Source organism: Phoenix dactylifera, chromosome 16 (assembly GCF_051530095.1).
Source record: "Phoenix dactylifera cultivar Ajwa chromosome 16, Ajwa_hap1_PhDact_Kaust_v1.1, whole genome shotgun sequence".
NCBI classification, from domain to species: domain Eukaryota; kingdom Viridiplantae; phylum Streptophyta; class Magnoliopsida; order Arecales; family Arecaceae; genus Phoenix; species Phoenix dactylifera.
Genome location: NC_143205.1, coordinates 20,194,485 through 20,214,289, shown reverse-complemented (window position 1 = coordinate 20,214,289; position 19,805 = coordinate 20,194,485). Strand labels below are relative to the sequence as shown.

The 19,805-nt window shown below is 36.7% G+C and overlaps 1 protein-coding gene and 1 long non-coding RNA gene across 17 annotated transcripts; both read left to right on the top strand.

Moving 5' to 3' along the window:
• The first annotated feature begins 1,264 nt into the window (after positions 1–1,264).
• Positions 1,265–11,480, top strand: LOC103716341 (uncharacterized). Of its 16 annotated transcripts, none has more exons than XM_088712241.2 (13): positions 1,269–1,431; positions 1,528–1,610; positions 2,196–2,272; positions 4,320–4,484; positions 4,637–4,849; positions 5,651–5,728; positions 6,200–6,522; positions 6,640–6,750; positions 6,902–7,392; positions 8,280–8,448; positions 10,196–10,435; positions 10,516–10,650; positions 10,820–11,480. In XM_088712241.2, the coding sequence occupies exons 3-13, from the start codon at positions 2,200–2,202 to the stop codon at positions 10,949–10,951; spliced, it is 2,130 nt and encodes a 709-aa protein (XP_088568367.2). In that variant the 5' UTR covers positions 1,269–1,431; positions 1,528–1,610; positions 2,196–2,199; the 3' UTR covers positions 10,952–11,480. The 16 variants fall into 16 exon arrangements, 13 of the variants coding, with proteins under 13 accessions (XP_088568365.2, XP_089784002.1, XP_088568367.2 ...); XR_015973903.2 differs by lacking the exon at positions 1,528–1,610 and adding an exon at positions 9,475–9,545 and having other exon boundaries at positions 1,270–1,431; XR_015973901.2 differs by lacking the exon at positions 1,528–1,610 and adding an exon at positions 9,475–9,545 and having other exon boundaries at positions 1,270–1,440.
• A 473-nt stretch (positions 11,481–11,953) lies between these two features.
• Positions 11,954–12,313, top strand: LOC148699795 (uncharacterized). The gene is made up of 2 exons (XR_015973904.2): positions 11,954–12,122; positions 12,258–12,313. It is a non-coding gene; the product is annotated as an uncharacterized LOC148699795 (long non-coding RNA).
• The last annotated feature ends 7,492 nt before the right edge of the window (positions 12,314–19,805 follow it).

The following is a 19,805-nucleotide window of genomic DNA, read 5'->3' as shown; positions in this document are numbered from 1 at the left end:
TGTTTTCCGAGTCATTTTCTTGGCAAGAAGAGGCAAATTACCTAGTACAGCTATTATTTGACCATAATATCCGAATTTAAAAAGAAACTTGCCATGAATTATGGGTTAGAAGTTAGAATATGGAGGTTGAGTTGAACAGCTCGTCAATTAGAATGTCATTGATATGAAAATGACACTAACTAACGTCTCAATTTTATAGACAACACTGGAAGTGTCTCTTTGCTAGTCTTGGCAACGTGGACCATATTTGCTAACCACGGAGAGAGGCATATATGATCAAACTCATAGGATCATAGATGGGATCTGATCGTGAAGATCTCATTAATTGGATATCAATTTTCTTTTTCTTGTAGTCAAACAAGGCTTAGATTGAGCACTTGGCACATATTCTTACCTAGAACATCGTGTGTTTTGAATGCTAAGGCGCTACAAAATTTTGAGTCATATCACATGGAGTGTTGCTGAAGATGCTCGTGAGCGGTATGAGACGGAGATTTGCAAAGTTAAAAAAAAAAAAGATAACGTCATCTAACCTCCAAGCTTCAACTTGACAATAAAGTTGTTTTTTTTTCTAAAAAGATAAACAAGCCTTTTTCATCTGCAGGAGTTGTGCCCTTTTGACAAAAAATCATTCGTTGTTCGAACTGTCACATCATAAGCTTGTATCTAAATTGTAATATTATAATGAACAATTCATGAAATAACAACAATATTATGAAAACACCATATAATAAGCATCAAAATAGAAAAAAAATATTAAACTCTTTAATCTCTAAACTATTAGAATGCGAAACAATAATATTATGATCACAATATTTATGGTTATAGATAGAGATGCAAATGAGCCGAACAGTTCGTGAGATGCTCGGGCATAAATCGAGCTCGAGTAATGAAATATCCAACTCAAAAGCTCATAACCCTAGTCAAGTATGTATATTTTTAATAATATTATATTTTTTTTATAATATAATATATTAATTAAATATTTTTAAAATATAATATTTATATTTTTAAAATTTTGATCTAATTTATAATTTATAATTATATTTTTTTAATTATGACCCAGCTCGATTCAAGCTTGAGTATTATTTTTTATTGAGCGGGTTTAGTTCGAATATTAAAGTATAATCGGCTTGAATCAAATTTTGAAATAAAGTATTTTAAATTAAGCCGAGGTTGAATGGTAGTTATTTGATTTGATTTGGCTCGATGGCGTCCGTACCCTTAATTACATAATATATAATTTGTCAAAGCGGCTGAATCTAGACCACTGGGACTAGACGTGACTCCGGGCCGGGTCCGTCAACCGGTTTTCCTCTCAACACGCTAGATTTCGTCATTTATCGATCGGTTGAAGGCTAGCGCGACGAGGCCATAGTTCTTGAATCATCCGTGATTTCGTTCCCCCATGAAAAAGTTTGGCACGGATAGGTTAGGGCGGTATACTTCTCGATCCCTTGTTCTTCTTCACTTGCCCTAACTTTTTTTTTGGTTCCATATTTTTCTCTGTCTTGTAATTTTTGTCAGAAATCATCTAGGGTTTCCAAGATCCGGCTTCGTAATAGGGGCAAAGGAGCATAAATAAACCAGCTCTGGGTTACAGTATTTTGGTCCGTAATTCGATTCCTTTTAAGCTTATTACTTTTGAAACCATGAAATTCTTGCACTCTCCTGGGCTTCAGGACTAAATATATGAAAAAAAGAGATTCGATGAGTTTAATTCAATGACAATTCTGTGCGTATGAAGCAGTAAGGGGAAGAAACATTCTGTAAAACGTGCAAAACACGGATTGCTTAATTGGTTTCTTAAGTTTGTACTACTTTTAGAAATCATCGAACTGATCAAGCACAACAGAAGGAAAAGAAAATGTGGAAGATACGAAAACTTTGCTATATTGTAGTGGTGACCCCATAAGGAAACATAATTGTATGTTCTTCACTTTTTATCAATTTTATTGTGTTTTAGTTTCTCTGTCTGCGCATCCTTCTTCCTCACCTTCTTGGTAATGGGATGAAAATCTCTTCCTCCTATGTGTTCTGTTTTTTTTTTCCCCTCTCTTTCTTCTCAAAAATAGATATAGTGTGTTGCTTATTTCGATTATTCTCGTTGCAATATTGCTCATCCCTCTATTGGTAATTACTCTTCTTCACATGTTAGTAATCTGATTTATTTTTTTCCTTGTTTTATTTGTCAGGGATATGCTTCGAAAACTAAATTATGAACTTGACTATGACATCTATGATGAATATGATGATGGTAATGATATGGAAGGTGATGGCAGTGACTTAGTCTAAGAATTACTTCTTTTCTTAATCTATTTATTTACATAAAACTTATGAAATAGGCTAATCTTGTAGCCCATAACATGCTCTTGCCATTTTTCTCCGGTGTACTGTTGCTTGATTCTTTTTTCTATCCTGCATGCTGGAGTTGGCTAGGTTTTAAAATGCCTCTAGAAATGTGGTGTAGTCTATGTTTTCTATCTCTTTTGCGAGGGACAATTACGATGACTAAAAATGCTTGGCAATGTTGTTAAGATCGGGATCTAGTCGTAAATTATAGAGGGGGCTCGACTGGATTGTATTGTGGATAATTTCATGGATTGTGAGTTTTTTTCCTTTTTTTTATTTCTTTTAGAAGTTTTTAGATATCAAAGAAGTGTGAAAATGGAAGTATAAGTTAACTATAAAGTAAATGAATGGAGAATAAAAGGCCATACATACAACAACTATAGTTTTAAATGATATAGGCCATATAGAGCATGTCTAATGAAACAAATGTTTTGTTTGATTATTTAGGAAATTTATATATTATCTATCAATTTAGAGTTAGTCTACTCTTCTTTTGGAAGGATTAAAGCGTCAATCCTACACTGACTCAAAGTTGATAACCGATATACTAAATTGAGAATCCATACCATCCATCATGATCTACATCATAAGAACTATCATGTTTTTGGAAACCTCCTGCCCATACATCAAATGGGCACAATCACCAATGGTTGTAATAGTGTTAGTATAACAAATTATATTATAGGATATGTAAATTAAAAATCAGCACCGTTGATTGTGATCTACATATCATAAAACATGTATGTATCAGAATTTGATAGATTTGAATGTGTTCAAATTATATATTAGACAAAATATTCATAGAGAGCCAAATTTTTTTTTGGACCACTTGATGCATAGGCAAACAACCTCTAAAAGACATGATTTTTTAATATAGTTTTTGTAATGTAGGTCATAATCAACGGTGTGGATCCTTCAGATAGAGTCTCCATCATTGTGGGTTTGAGGCCTCAATCCTTCCAGATGGAGAGTAGATGAACTCATCAATTAATTTATTCTTGTAGGTAGAATGATTTTTTTCTAAAAAACTGGACAAGCCTATGATGTATGGCTGTAAAAATACAATTATTTACATCTGATTTTTAACACAATGAACTCTAATAACAGACTTGCTAATTTTACTACTCAACACTTACTGTGATAATTAATTTAAAAGCCACAGTCATATAAATTATAGAAAATGGACTTGCCCATGATTTAATATATAATTAGCATAATCATTGCTGGATCTATGATCCAAGGGAATGTATAGCCCTACATTGATCCTGATCCAAGGAGGGGGTCGTAGTCATTTAGGGCCATTTTGATCTGGATCGTAAGATCCGGAGTATGAATCATAAGATTTTGATCCAAAACATGAAGCATATGCATCAGAGGTGCTGCTGATGTTGTGGAGAAGATGTTTCATGTAGTTTATAGAAGCAACAAACTTTGGATTTACTTGCAATACATAGAACATAACTTGATCCTCTATTAGATTACTCTTTTTGTGGTTTCTCATGGTTAACCTAGACAACCTATCTTCGAATGTTTGAAACATCATGCTTACTTCTTCTTCTTCTTTTGTTTTGATGATGAAGATGATAAGATTTCTAAGGTATGCTGGTTTATTGTATGTGCAATATGAAGTCCACCGGTAGCCTATTAACATTATTTTAAATCCCAACTATGTATTATCTCATTATTCTCATTTAGTTGCGCGCTATATGTCAACTTAGTTATTCCACCCTGAGCTTTTATAACACTTATCCTCTCATAGGAAGGCTATTAAAACTCAGCATTTTTTCCCTTTTAAACAGATCCCTTGTCATCAAAGCACAGAAAATTTTGCCTAATTCTATTTTGTTTTAATTTTTATCCTTACTTGATTAATTTATATGTACCATGACTTCCTTAAAAGATTGTAATCAGGAACTTTTTCATGAAAGAAAATTTGTCTCCTTATTCTCATTTGCTTCTGTTTACAGCCTCTGTAGGAAAGCTACCCCTTTTAGATAAACCAACTGGCAAGCCTGGGTTTTGGCATTGCTCCATTTGTACAAACAATAATGATGAAAGCTTATTGTCCTGTGACACTTGTGGAGTTTTTCGGGATTCCACTGGCATTATTGACAATGATAGTGGAGAAAAAGGTATTTTCTTTTTCTATGTTTTAGAGGTCATGATAATGAAATCAACTTACTCTTTTATTTCATTGAGCATGGAGGCTGACCTTTATGATGCTTTATTACTCTTTTATCTGTCCTTCTGTATCCTACTGAGACAATTGCCATGTTTCCTTCAGTTTATGGCAAGTCCAAGGATTCCAGAGCTTCCGTAATGGCAAGGTCTCTGTTTGCTCTATCGCCTCATCAGATGCCCAAACCAGCTGTCATCTCTGATATTTTTCTTGCCAAAGAAGCCGTTAAATCTCATGAGAAAGGATGTATTGAAGCATATTTTAATGATCACCAGAAAACGTTTACATCTCCACATTGCAACCACTCGATTAATATAGGTCTGTTATGATATTTAGAGATTGATCACAGAACCTTAAATCCTTCTTTTCAATTGAAATGTTTTTCATCTTATGTGATATGCAATACAATATAACTACAATCTTTTATTAGGTTCTTGAAACCATAAATTATGGTTCTATAGGGATGAAATTAGTTGCGTCCGTCCTTCTCCTATCATCTCTCTTTTAAGCCTTTATTCAGCGATGCAGTTTCTCTGCCTGATCCAAGACCTGCTCTAATTCCCTGCTGGAAGGGAGGCCTGGCTAGTGGGGTCTGTGGGCTGGTTGTGATGGATCATGTGCTTAGTTACCGGAAGCGGGTGCAGATGCGGTGCTGGGAAGTGGACTTTTTATTTTTTTTAAATGACAAAGCACAATGTGGACGAATTTCTAGGGGGATTTTGAAGCCAGTACAGCACCCAGAGCAGAAGATTCCTGCTACTAATTCATGTGGTGAGAAGGTGAAGCAGCGATTTTGGAGGTAAAGGTGAAGGTGGTGGTGGTTGTGGATCAGGGACATGCCTTTTCTAGATAAAAGCAGCAACAAAATTGAATAGGGTGTGGATAGAGGAGGGGAGAGAGATTAGCAGAAAGGTATATAAAATTACTAGGCTGCACACTGGATCATATTATACTATAATGCACCATTAGGTATATGAGGCGATAAAGTAATGAAACCGCCATATTGTGCACATTTATTGCAATCACAAGGTTGTGCATTTGCTTTGCTTTTTGATGTTTCAGTGTATCAGATGCCCATCCATAATGTGAGAACTGATAAATTTATGTTGATTTTGACAGCCCCTTTCAAATTTGATACGCCATCACCAGATGATATAGTTTCTTCTGGCAAGAATGCTGCAAGAAATTTCCCCAAAGGTATATCATTCAGAAAATCATTTGCTGAGAATTTGCCAGATTGGCTGTTTAATTGGTCCTCATATATTACTAAATTTCCATCCATATACTTAAATTTTTAGTGGTCAGCCAAGATCCAGGGGCATTTTATTCTATTGAGCTAACTTGGGGATTGCGCTTTTTGATGCAAAATTGCTTATTGCCTGATTTTGGTATTTTTAGTGCAGTCTGGTGTCCTAGGTAATTCAATGTGTTTTCTGTAATTTTGTTCTAGTTCTGTGACCATGATTAATGAATAATGTATCTTAAGATCATGCACAGTTCTCTTCTGTCCAGCTGTTTTATGCTCGGTGCAAAAATATGCCAAATGGTCCATTACTTATATATGAAATGCTGCTCATCACTACGGTCCAATGGGATTATACATTTTATTGATCTATCCATCCATGCTTTACTTACTGTTTCTCTTTTACTGTTATTCCATTGATTCAGTGCCATTAGGATCTACAAAGGCTTCATCCAACATCACTGGGAAGAAGGAGATAGTCAATCTTTTACCAGTTAATGAAGTGTCTAACAGTTCATCTGCCTCATCATCTAAAGACAATCATATTGACGTGAGTGAGAGTAGCAATTCCAGGGATTATGAAGACGCACCACAAATTATCGCTGATGATCTGCATCGGTTGAAATTGGATAAGAACTCTAAAGATAATAGAAGTAAAAAAGCTAGTAGAAATGTCCAGTACAAACCAGAAAAATGGATGTTATCTGACCAAGAACAAGGAATATCAAGTCAATTAAATCTTGCAGTTGTAAGCTATCTATTAGTAATGCATCGTGATTTTAATGTTTTCATCTTCCATTGTTCACATCTGATTGCTGCTGCCAATTTTTCATGCATTAAATTGATCGTCTTAATACCCTTTTAGGTTGGCCATGTTGATTCTGGGAAATCCACATTATGTGGAAGATTGCTTCATCTTCTGGGGCGAATATCTAAGAAACAAATGCATAAAAATGAGAAGGAAGCTAAGGAAAAGGTGTGTTGACTTTTGACAGGCTTAATCTGATGGGCACCAGTTTTACTGCATCTTATGGAGAAATATCTGTAGCACTTAATTGAGTGGTTCATATGGTGTTATGGACACATACCTGTGGTAGCTGATAGGTCAACAACTGTTCTGATTGCAGGGAAAAGGATCCTTTGCCTATGCATGGGCAATGGATGAGAGCGCTGAGGAGAGGCAAAGGGGTATTACAATGACAGTGGCTGTTGCCTATTTTGACTCAAAAAAATTTCGTGTTGTTTTACTTGACTCCCCAGGCCACAAAGATTTTGTTCCAAATATGATATCTGGTGCTACACAAGCAGATGCTGCTGTTCTTGTCGTTGATGCTTCTGTAGGTTCCTTTGAAGCAGGTATGGGTGGTAATAGTGTGGGACAGACAAAAGAGCATGCACAACTCATTAGGAGCTTTGGTGTTGAGCAAATTATTGTTGCTGTTAATAAGATGGATTTAGTGGAGTTCTCCAAGGAACGGTTTGATTTCATAAAACTGCAACTTGGCCTTTTCCTATGTTCTTGTAAATTCAAGGAATCATCAGTGGCATGGATTCCTCTGAGCGCCATGGAAAATCAAAATTTGGTAACGACTGCTTCAGATGTTCGTTTGTCTTCTTGGTATGTTAGCTATATATAATTTTTTTTCTCGTATTTCTGCTTTTCTTGTAATTTGTGCTAGATGCATGTGCGTATATGCTCATTAGTTGTAATGTCATTGTGTCCTTGGAGAATTTAATGCTGACAAATAGAAGGCCAGCTTCCTTTTTTGTCTTTTCTATATTTGTTTTTTTTGTTTGTTTGTTTTGACTTTTAGGCCGTTTTGACTCTGAACCCCTTTTTTGTTTTGCTGCTGCAATTCTTTAATTCTGATTGTTTACATCATCCCCTAACTTATTAATGTAAACTTCAGAAGCAAAGACACCATGTATTTGATTTGTTAAGAGGGTGCTGACAAGGAGGAATTCTTTGAATTTAAACACAAACAGCAAGGAATGTAATTGAATTAAAATGATGCACTTGTGTGATGCATGTTGTCTTGTTTTCAGATTAGAAGTAGAATAAATATTCTTCTGGTTATCAAAGATTCATATCAGTACGACCAAAGATCTTTGATTTTTCTTTCTTATTCAATTAACATTGGTGTCGTTACAGTACTTAAGTAAAAATTGTCAATGTTGTCAGGGTGGGTTGGCTCATTATTTATGGATATTGTGGATACAAAAACAAATTGTTTTCTAGGTGTTTAATTTAGGGTTGTTGATACTTGATAGCTTAATGTATTGTTTGATATTTGTTTGTCTTTCTATTGTTGTGGCATTTATTAAGTTTTCCTTTTACGAACTACTCAGAAATCTTTTAATTGCAACTAAAGTCTCCATTGTTTATTTGTAGACTTCAGAGAGTATGAACATTGCACCTTAATTTATTTAGGCTCTTTAAATTGTCATGAAGTATTTCTTGTTATATTTGTTTTCTCTTATATATTGAAAAATGGTACTTTGCAGGTATCAAGGCTTTTGTCTGTTGGATGCCATAGATTCTTTAAAGCCTCCACAACGAGATGTTTCAAAGCCACTTCTTCTGCCTATATGTGATGTTGTTATATCACATTTTGTGGGGCAAGTGGCGGTTTGTGGTAAATTGGAGTTCGGAGCTCTTCGAGCTAGTTCAAAGGTGTGTGAGCCTTTTTTGATCATGTTATAGATGTGTCTCCTTCCCTTTCTCTTTTGTAGGCAATGAAACCTTATATTTTAGCTTATCATGACCAGTTGCAAACTTGCAATACTGTTTGACCAGAAAAGAATCTAGTTAGGATATGCAAAGTAAAAGCATCTTTGGAACCATCATAAGACCATTTAAAATATTCCTTCATGTAAAGAACTACATAGCATGCCACATTTTAGCCTTACTGTGAAGGAACTCTTAGGTATTAGATTGAGGAATTTGGTGGATATGCATGTTCTGTTTGAGACCCTTCTTTGACACATAAATGCACTCTATCAGGTAACATATGGTCATTGAACTTGAAGTATATTGCATCTTACTTCTAGATATGTTTGTTGAAGAAAACATTTGACTTTCTACTGATGCTTTTTACCTTGCACACCTTATTCACTATTTTTTCTATTCTATTTTTGGTCATATGGCTCGCCACATTTATAACCTCCCAGAGAACAAACTACTAATAACTATACTCTTTCTAGTTGGTGCAAAATCAAGTATTGACTCTCATTCTTAGTGTTGTTTCTATGAGGTCATTTTTTTCTCTACTATGGAAGTACTTGCAGTCTAAGCTGTAACAAGATTTTCTTATCCCATTGAGCTAGTGTTTACATTGTCATCTTTCTACTTGGTGTGAGAATCAATGTTACTTGTTGATGCTAATGAGCACCATCTTCTCATGTTGCTCTACAGATGCCCTAGCCAACCCATGTCCATTTCACAGCACAGTTACATTAAGTTGGCTACCTTTCTTAGAAATAATATGAAAAGATCAAATCGAGATCCATTCTATTATTTACTCTAACAGTTCTTCAGCTTCAATGATACAGACCCTTTTCCACCCCTCAACTCAAACTTGGGATTAGTGTATTCAATATATTTAAAAAGCATCAGATTGTGATTTCATGGGGATAAGAGTGGATAATGTAAAATTGAAGAGGTCGGACCTAGCTTATTTGGTTTATGCTTGTATCTCAGGGAGCCAAAATAAGGGGACATCATCTGTGGATAAATGTGATAAAGAAGAGTCAGCTTGACCACATTGCATGGTAAAGGATATGTAAGGCTTTTAGTTCTGGTGATACTTTACTGACAGATTGAAGTTAATCAGATCCATCTTATCTTGCATGTTGCGATATTTTTGATCTAAGTTTCATATATGTAACCTTATTGCCTCAAAATGTGCATCATTTTAGATGGCTTTTCTTGGGGGAAGGGTTTGTTGCATTGCAACTACCTTGACTCACTTGGAGATATGAAAACAGATGGTGAGGTTTGTTATGAATTCATAAACATAATTTTCACCTTTGGAAGTCCTGGCTAAGAACACATGCACGATGGCAAAATGCATGGCCATAATTTTACTCTATTTATTCTGTTTCTTTCCCCTCATTCGATATGCTCCATCTGAATCCTTCATTTTCTTCTTTTCACCTGAAAGGACTCATAATTCAAGATTTCGAACCTTGCCTGGAATGACTTAGCTTTGTAGGAACTCAAATCCATACTTAATGGTACTAGGTGTTTCATGCTACCACCTGAAATTGAAGTATCTTTTGTTTTATTTGGCCGTAAAAGGGATGATATTCATGAAACAAGGAAGGCTCGATTCTTATGAAATATGTTCTGGTAAAATCATTTCAGATAACAATAAACCTTGGAGTCCTGCCTCTGCTGATGTAGCGCGGTTTGGTTTCAGGTTCTAGTTATGCCTTCGGGAGATTTAGCTACAGTACAAACTATCCAGCGGGATTATTGTCCTTGCACTATAGCAAAAGCTGGAGATAATGTGGCTGTCAGTTTGCAAGGCATTGATGCCGGCCATGTGATGCCTGGTGGGGTGCTGTGCCACCCAGATCTCCCTGTGACTGTTGCATCTAGTTTAGAGCTGAAGATTCTTGTTCTGGACATTGTGACACCAATTTTGGTTGGCTCACAGGTTAGTAACCCAACCTAGCTTATTTTCTTTTAAGGTGGTTTTTTTTTTCTTCCATATTTTGAGGACAAGGTAAAACGTAGGTTGAGATTCACATACATCATGCCAAGGAGGCTGCAAGAGTCACGAAAATCTTATCGTTATTAGATCAGAAAAGTGGCAAGGTCTCAAGAAATGCACCACGGATCCTAACAGCTAGACAAAGTGCTATAATAGAGGTAAGATGATGTTACGCGTGTTAACTTTGTTGGTAAAGCCGATGACAATCGATGTCATATATGTAATTTTCTGATGTTGGGCTTGGCTGTTTTCAGATGCATTACTTTCATTAACAGTCGCTACTAGATGACAACTGAATCCATATATTGATCATGTTTCCTATTTCAGGTGGCACTGGATGGAACAGTTTGTGTGGAAGAATTCTCAGTCTGTCGGGCTCTTGGAAGAGCATTTCTAAGAGCCTCAGGTAGCACCATCGCCGTGGGCATTGTGACTCGTGTCCTCGAGCAGGGGTCTTAGGTCTTTGAGAAGCACCTTGGAATGAACTTGGCATGACTAGATGCAGCCCCTGAGACTACTCTGGAGTCTGGACGCATATCATGCTATACCGGATATCGAGCTTTGTGAAGATAGCAGCTAGTGGTACTGCAGTCTCATCGATTTCATTTAAAAGCGCTGCTACCGCACACTGCTCCATTCACCCGTCCTACATGGCAAATGCAAGAGGTAGAGGGGACCTGAGTGCGATCTGGCCATCCTGTGAGTGCCACATCAGCACCCAATCCGAAGCAGTGCGCATCAGCATTTTTCTTCTGTTAATTAAATTATCTGCTTCTTTTACTTGATGTGTGTGTGTGTGAGAGAGAGAGAGAGAGAGCAGCAGAAGCATGCAAAGGCTCCAGCCGTTTTTTGTTGTACATTGTGTGCATGTATACCATTGTATCATGTGTATGCTTTATCCAGAAACGGTGACTGTTGCTTGCCCTGTATTTTTCTGTTCAAAAGTTGACAACATTGTTTTGTTAATGTATTTTTCTGCATACCATAATATCATGTGCAATCATTGTCATGTCAATGTAGAATAATGCTAGATATGCATAGTATAAAGATGGGATGTGCATGCACGACTCACATGATATATGACCTGCTGGTAGTGGGTGTAGACTAAGCAAAATCCTAAACTTGTTTTAAACATGACTTAAAAGGTTACGATGTACATGGTAATGTTGATTTAGCATTCATCTTGTAATTACTCCGACACCAGATTGCTAGCAGCATAAATCTAATAAACTGATAGCATTGGATTGAATAAAATTATACAATTGTTGTTGGGATGACTGATTTTTCATAGTAAGTGTTTCTTTGTTTTGGCTAAATAAAAGTGCACTAGTCTCTTTCAGGGACCAACAGGGCTTGGGTCCACTGGTTGGTATCCCTCTCCAAAAGGCTTGATCTTGAGGGAGGTCCAAGGTGGCATATTACCAATATATGTATATGTAATCTGTCGTGTTCTCTTCACAGGATGTTCAACAAATGTAAAGCAGTAGGCCGGTGATTTTGTGGATTTTGTGATGACCAGAAGTATTCAGTGCAAGGAAATGATTGAAGATATCCAAAGGCAAATCGGAGGTCTCTACATCAAGCTGATGGGAAAACAAACAAAGATAGAATTTTTCCCATCTCTGCCAAAGTAAATAAATCTAAGAGCCTCAATCTGCATATTTTGTATTCATACATTTTTCTCATTCTTGTATCACAAATGGATCAGCAGGTTCTTTTTCTCTCTCTTTTTCCCTTTTCTGATATTTGTACATTATGTGCACAGTAATCCGATTAGGACATGAGAAGCTCTATCAAATAAAGGTGTTATTGCTGGAATGATATTAATGCGTCGTAGGATTTGATGCGTTGTATTCATTAATGCTGGTGAATTAACAAAAACAGAGAGGAATTCTAATGCTCGTAAGCACAAGCCTATATATCAGTTTCAAAGCTAGACCTTAAACCCCTGGCCCATCTCTCCTACATGTTTTCTTAATATCTACAAAAAGCAGTCGGTTTCTACAACTTGACTAATGAATTGATAACAAAGTCATGTCTTGCTCTACATGTGCTTGAGAAAATGACTGAAGTCTGCGATCACAAGAATATGATCCTCTATTGAAGGAACCATGTTGTGGAATCATAAAAAATTTATTTGAATGGTGCAGCCGCTTGGAAAGAAGATTTGACAAAAGAAATGCTTGGCAAAAGTAACATTCATCAGCAATCCAACCGGCAAGAGCAGCTATTCATCGATACCAATCGACAGAGCACTTCCCACAGCTCTTCTGTAGCCTGGAAGTTCTAAGCCTTACCTGTTTGTCTCATGGTAGCAGCTTCCTTGCCAGCTCCAGAATGCAATACCAGCATCCTCAACTGGCTGCCAGCGATGAGCATGGGCAACCTGCCTGTCTCGGGTGGAATTGGGCCCACCAACCTTTCAGCACCAAGTGGCTGCAAAGTCCCTTTAGTGCTCATTTGATAGCAGAATGATGGCTATCAAAATGAAATCATTCCTCCAAGACTTTTAAATTAGTAAACTAATAAGATAACATCGAGTCTTTACAAGTTTTAAACAGCATCTCTAGAATACAAAATTGTTTTAAATTGATGCATAGTTCTATTATGGCAAATAAGATGACAAGAAATCATGTGCTTGGTGATCACCCTTGCTTGAAGCTCTGAATGCTTATTTTTGTTCTTTTTCTTTTATAAAAAAAAAGATCGAAAATCTAACAATTTCATTGTCATCGCATTGCTCTTTAGATATTGTTTCCTGCTTAATTTGCTTTACGAAGCTGGACAAATCAAGGAGTAATAGGACAGTTACAAATGGATGAGTGAGATCTCTCTGCGTTGCAGCATTTTTAAAATTTTAAACATGCCATGCATTTCTTAGCCCTATATAAGCACCTAAAATCTACCCAGTATATAGCTGATGTGATACGTAGTAAAGGGTTCTTACAGTGGTACGTAGCAACCGTAGACTTAAAATAATATCGAAAGGATTGGTAAGAACACGATCTGGCTCAATGAATGTGGGGTTGGTTGAACTAGGAAACTCCACGTTGATGTCACTTTTGACGAAGAATTTCTTGTGTGACTAACCAGCACCTGTATGAAGGTACCAGATGAAATAGAATCTGTGAGGATCCGTGCAAGCGTGTGTTTAGTCCTACATTGGTTATTCGCTGGGTAGATCTTGGATACTTATACAGGATTAAGAAACCTAAATAATACCTTCCGGCTAGCTATTTTGGAAAAGGTCCTGGGTTGTGACAAATGGTATCAGAGCGTACCTAGCCCATAACCTATGTGAACTAGAGAACACTGCAGCACGGATCCATTGGGGTTGACCACGAGCCGATCATTTGAACTCTTAGCCCGACGAGGATGTCAGGACTTGAACAGGGAGAGTATGTGAGGATCCATGCGGGCACTTATACAGGATCAAGGAACCTAAATAATATCTTCCGGCTAGCCATTTTGGAAAACGTTTTGGGCCGTGATAGATTCGTTACTACGTACCATGGAGAGAGCATGACTTTGAAAGAAGCTAAGTTCCCCACCTTCATCAATCTTTCCATGCCAAAGGCAAAACCTTGGCTTTCACTCCAAACTCCAAACCAAACATTCTCTTCTTTTCACCTACACTACATCTCGCTGTCTGGGAATGCAAGGTAGGCGTGAGGCTCTTTCCCCACCACACGTGAAAGGCATGAACACCGGCTTCAATCACAATCCTTTACAGGCCCCACCATCACCCCTCGCCAAGCTCACCGCACGCACCTTCCATGCTTCCATTTGATGCCGCTCCCAGCTCTCCTACAAGTGTTAATGTCGCACGTCTTCCTCCTTGTGAAAGAAGAGGCGCCCAACGCATCTCACGAGTATTTTAGTGCGTGAGATCGTTTGTCCGAAAACAGTAGTGGGAACCTTTTGGGGCCATAATAAATACAAACCCATATTGGTCCGTTGTGATTCCTCAGTAGAGGCGGTAGCTGGATTAGATTATTAAATAGATCAAAAATCTAAACTTAAAACTCACCATTTTATTAAATAGATAATTTAAATTGATTTATAATGTTTAAACCAAATTAGACAGATTAAATAGTTAAGCATTGCGATCCCTAATTGTGAGGGCGGGCAAATTTTGGTGCAATAATAAAATTGCTTCGTTGTGACTTATATATTATGAAATCGAGATATAAATAATGTGAGAATAAAACTGCATATATTTAATGATCTTTCCCAATCTCGTAGTGACGAGAGTCTCTTGGGCCAAGCTACTCTTTTTTATTTTATATTTTATATAATTTTTTTTGGTAAAAACGGTATTTTATATAGCTCTCAAATGGGTACAATCAGCCAAGTCAAAAGAAAGAAAGTGGTGTAAGAAAAAATGAACATCAGCGGCCCTAGTCCAGATAAACTCTTCAGAGTGCCGAGCAACAAAGGAGGCAACCCAATCTGCAGCTCTATTTGTCTCCTGAAATACATGTGCTGCCTGAAATGACTATCTTTCTAACTAGTCTGCGAGTCTCGCCAATCAACTGATATCCATCTCCATAACGGTCTCGCCAAGCAATCCTTTTTGGTTGAGATATAGAGCCACAAGAACCTATAATCTTGATCAACAAAGCTTGTGGTGAGCCGAGGCAGGCATGCGAAACTTGGATCCTTCTTAGCTGCTGGTTGCAGTATGTGATAAGGATTCTGACGCACACAGAACCATTTCATGTTCCAATGCAAGGATCTGCATTGAGATATGTGCAAAATATGGTTTTGATATTCTGATCATGTGCATTAAACATGCAATAATGTCCGTGAAACACAGATCATAAATGATGTAAATGATCCGAACATTAAAAAACTGGATTTTGTGCACTTCTCAACCCGGATTTAAGGACCTGCGATGCAATATACCATCTAATTGTCCCATGACATCAGGCCAAGCCCTTTTCCTATTGATGAACATACATGCTTTTATGTAAATGCATCAAACATATAAAAGTTTTGACTTCAGGAAAAAAAAGAGAGAAGAAAACAGAAAAAAGAAAAACTTTTGCTATAAAACTGAGAATTACTTTAATTAATTGGCTGGAGAAACCTAATTGGTTCTACTTAGGATCATTCATATCTAGAAATTATCAAGTCATACCAACCTTAACACTAGGCCTGACAATAATTGACAGGAAATATTTCTTTTTATTAGAAAATGACCATAATTATAGTTGAAGCTGAAACGCACCAATGCTAATTCAATCTAATTATAACAGGAAATTACATGGTCTAATGGACTGGGATTTCATACTCCATCCCATATGCTTTGACCCCCGCAATCCCTTTTTTTTTTGTCATTAAAACTACTGACAAAAGTGCAATCATCATTCCATTGGACTCAGCCCTCCAACCAAACCAAAGGAAGGAAACGCTTTCATTTTTTTTCCTAATCTTGTCTTCTTTTTTTTTTTGGTAGAAACGGCATTTCATATCCTAATCTTGTCTTAGTTTCTCCTTCTATGAAGGAAACATGAGGTAGTTGATATGTCACTTTGAGAATATAAGACATGATGGTGTCTAATTTTCTAATATCTATTTTATGTAACGATTTTGGTAGTATTTTGATCACTCACCGACACGGCTTCAACAATTAAATTAAAGCATGTAATTTGAAAGTACTGAACCAAGGTGGATAGTGCCTCTCCTATCCTACAGGCTCTTTAGAAGTCAGAAACAGGTCTTACTCAGATACTAAAGTGTAATTTACCATACCAAACACCTAATCATTGTTGAAAAGAAAAATTGAAAGAGAACAAGCTGTAGTGATTCAGATAGAGAAATTGGCAAGGCACTAGCATGACCTTCAAAATTAAATAAATGATAAGTGTGAGTGGACTAAATGTTCTGCTCCATCCATCAGATTCTCATAACTAACTAGAAATAATATAACAACTCATGGTACAATCTAAAAAAACTCATCATAGCCTATATTCATACCATCATTATAAGACAGCAATTTACAGTAGTTGAGTTCCCTGTTGTTGCACATACATATACACATATGTACACAGTCAAAGACACACATATAGTGAATGGAGCATTATTGACTGACAGTAATGTTCACTGGAATCACCACAACAATGAGCATTATCTCTAACATTGTAATAGAAACTCCCAAAGGTGTGGCTTCCCTCTATGCATTCTCCACATTGAATATGAAATTGGAAGAAAAATTTTGGAAAACAAAGGTATACAAAACCTCAGCAATCAAAAAAGAAAAAGATGAAGATCGAATTTGGAGGAATAGAAATGAAAATGTTTTGTTTGCAAAACTATCCTTGCTCATGCAGTTTGAAAAGTGAACATTTTTCCCACTTACTGCTTTTTTTAGTAGATATTTATCTTTTTTTTTGAGAGAAGAAACTGGAAGTGAATTGAAAAAAAATTACACTAGTTACAGTAGATATTTACTCAATCAAGCCAGTTTGAAGATTGAAAAAAAAAAAAAAAAAACACTTGACAGATGCACTATATATTTGCATGAATTTGATTGGTGTTCTGAAGAGCCTAGGGAATGAAACTGATAAGGATCGCAGAATTTGAAACTAAAAACAGAAGTGGGATTCGGAAGCAAGTCCAAACCCAATCTGGACTCCAAATAAAGAGAAGGACCAATCTGTGCATTTTAATTCATTGACTTATTTTTTTTCTTCGAAAAACAGATCTCATATATTAAATATGATATGATAATGATTAAGAAAGGTTAATTGTTTAGGTTTGTGTCTCGCTATCTTAGAAGTAAGCTATCATCCTCTGCTGCCATACTCTGTACCTAGTTACCCACTAACCATCTGCCATCTCCAAACCTACCACACCTGCTCTCTAACCTAACATTCGAGGTACTGTTCTTAACAAAGCTCTTGCCATCTTGCAGACACGTACGATCATCTTGAACCAATAGTACATTAAACATTCTCACAGTCAAAACGAGGTTTCAAATATACTCTCTGAATTTATTCTGAAACAAAAATATTTGCTGTTATAAATGTGTCATCATTAGTCGCTATAACAGAAAATATTAAATGATAACAAAAAAGTAATGTTGTTTTTTTGCTTAAATGAACGCTACTAGTTCTTTTTCTCAAGTGATAGCACATCTGAATTTAAAAAAATGCTCATCAACTTTGTAAAATATTAGCTGCTATTCTCATTGCACAACAGTTCGTATAACAAAGCAATGACTAAACAGAACCATTGTATCAAAGCCCTCTATCAATATATATATATATATATATATGTGTGTGTGTGTGTGTGTGTGTGTGTGTGTGTGTGTGTGTGTGTGTGTATACATATATATGTGTGTGTGTATGTATGTATGTATGCATATATATTGTGGTGTAGCAGGAGGCCTCCCAAACAGTTAAAAGAGGACCCATATAATGGTATGATGGTCATTATATAAACTCGAAGTGCACTGACTCTAATGAAATGATGATCAGAAATTATATTCAGAATAGTCTTTACACGCAACCAAAATACACATGGCCCCAAGATACAATGCATGTGGTACATTATAATGTGTCGAAGCTGTTGCCTATTAAAAGAGAAGTCTATGATTGATTCAAAGGTCTTGTGGCCCATCCAAGATTTTATGAGCTTGCTTGGGGGTTTTATTACTATAGACAAGCATGCGCCATTAGAAGGCCAGACACCTCATTCCTCATCATACCTCTTGTGGTCGCCCTCAATCATTTACCGGATTCGTCGCTTTACTCCCAGAAAAACATTATTTGTTGGTTGAGTTTTAGAACACCACCATCCGCAGAGGTGAGTATTCTCTCATTTATGCTTCACCAAGGAAGCCTTAATGACTCTCAGCAAAGAGAGAGAGAGAGAAAAAAAAGGAAAGCCTTCATGTCCTCTCCTTTATATTATATATCCAACGTATGTATAGGTACTTCAGACCATTGTTGATTTGTTCCTTCAAATTAAAAAATGATAAATGGGAGGAGGAAAGGTCTGAATGAGATCTAGCCAAAGGGTACAGCAGGTTTCTGAATGGGACTCTCCAACCGCATGACTGGATCCATTTTAACTTACACTTCTCTTGTTCCATGCCTAGTGAGCCTCATGTGGGACAACTCTAGTGTTACAGCATAGCCTTGAACATCCATCCCTAGCAATGACAGAAGATCTAACTGGAGTTCTCCTCATACATCTATGATGGGGAATGCCTAGCATCAAGTCCTTCTGCCTGATCTTGTCCTTTATCTTATTGTTTATTAGCGTGTGACACTAATTGTCACAGCCTAAGACTTTATCCATTAAGGTTAGTAGAAAAGTATTTTTTAGGGGTTTCTTAGTCCTATATAACTACCCAATATTTCTCCAATGAATAATCGATATAGGACTAAACATATACCTGCACGGGTTCTCATACTCATGTTTGTAATTCATAAATGAAATCACATGATGAAATCATTCACATTGTCTATAACACTCCTAGATTCCCCTCAACACTCTCAAAATACATGATTAATTTCAGAAATAAACAGTCGGAGGAACGACAATGTGAATGGAACCATGTAATCGACTTCGCTAGGTCATTGAATCATCAATTGTTTGAATAGCATGTTCCTACCATGGGCCAAATGAAATTTGCAAACACATGACATCAGTTGTGGATCAGAATGATTAAACTGTGAGTTGAAAGCAATCATGTTGGTGCATTATCTATATATCAAGGATAGATTACTTTCTCTTTTTCAGCAGAATAATACTCGATTTATCAAGGCGTCGCGATCTACACAGTAGTATCTTAATGCCATTGCTGGATGGATCATACAAGAGCAGGAACTTTTGGTCCCTCCTTACTTGTCCTGCTTCAACTGAAAAAAAGAAGTTTGGCTCCCCTAGGTTGCTTAGGTTAGTAATCTCTAGCATGACACTGCATTTCGGTCACATAAATATCATAACACACTAAGCCAACAAATCAAACAAAGTCAAAAACCCACTCAAGATAACCACCTTATCAAGCATGGCTTTTAACTCTATGGTAAAGGCCTAAAATGGTACAGAGATTTGTTAGATGCACTTTTGCATGGAGATCATAAACTACAAATGGCCAATATAGGTCTTACATCTAGTTCGAAGAGGATTTTTTTTTTTTCTTCTATAGATCAGGAGAGGCTAATTTCAATATCTTCTATCTTAATAATGCCTCACCCTTAGGGGCTGACCCTAACTCGAATCGAATCCCACCCTTCTACCCAAATGGCAAGGGGAGATACCATTCAACCAAGCACTTGGTGGTCTAACTCAAAGAGGG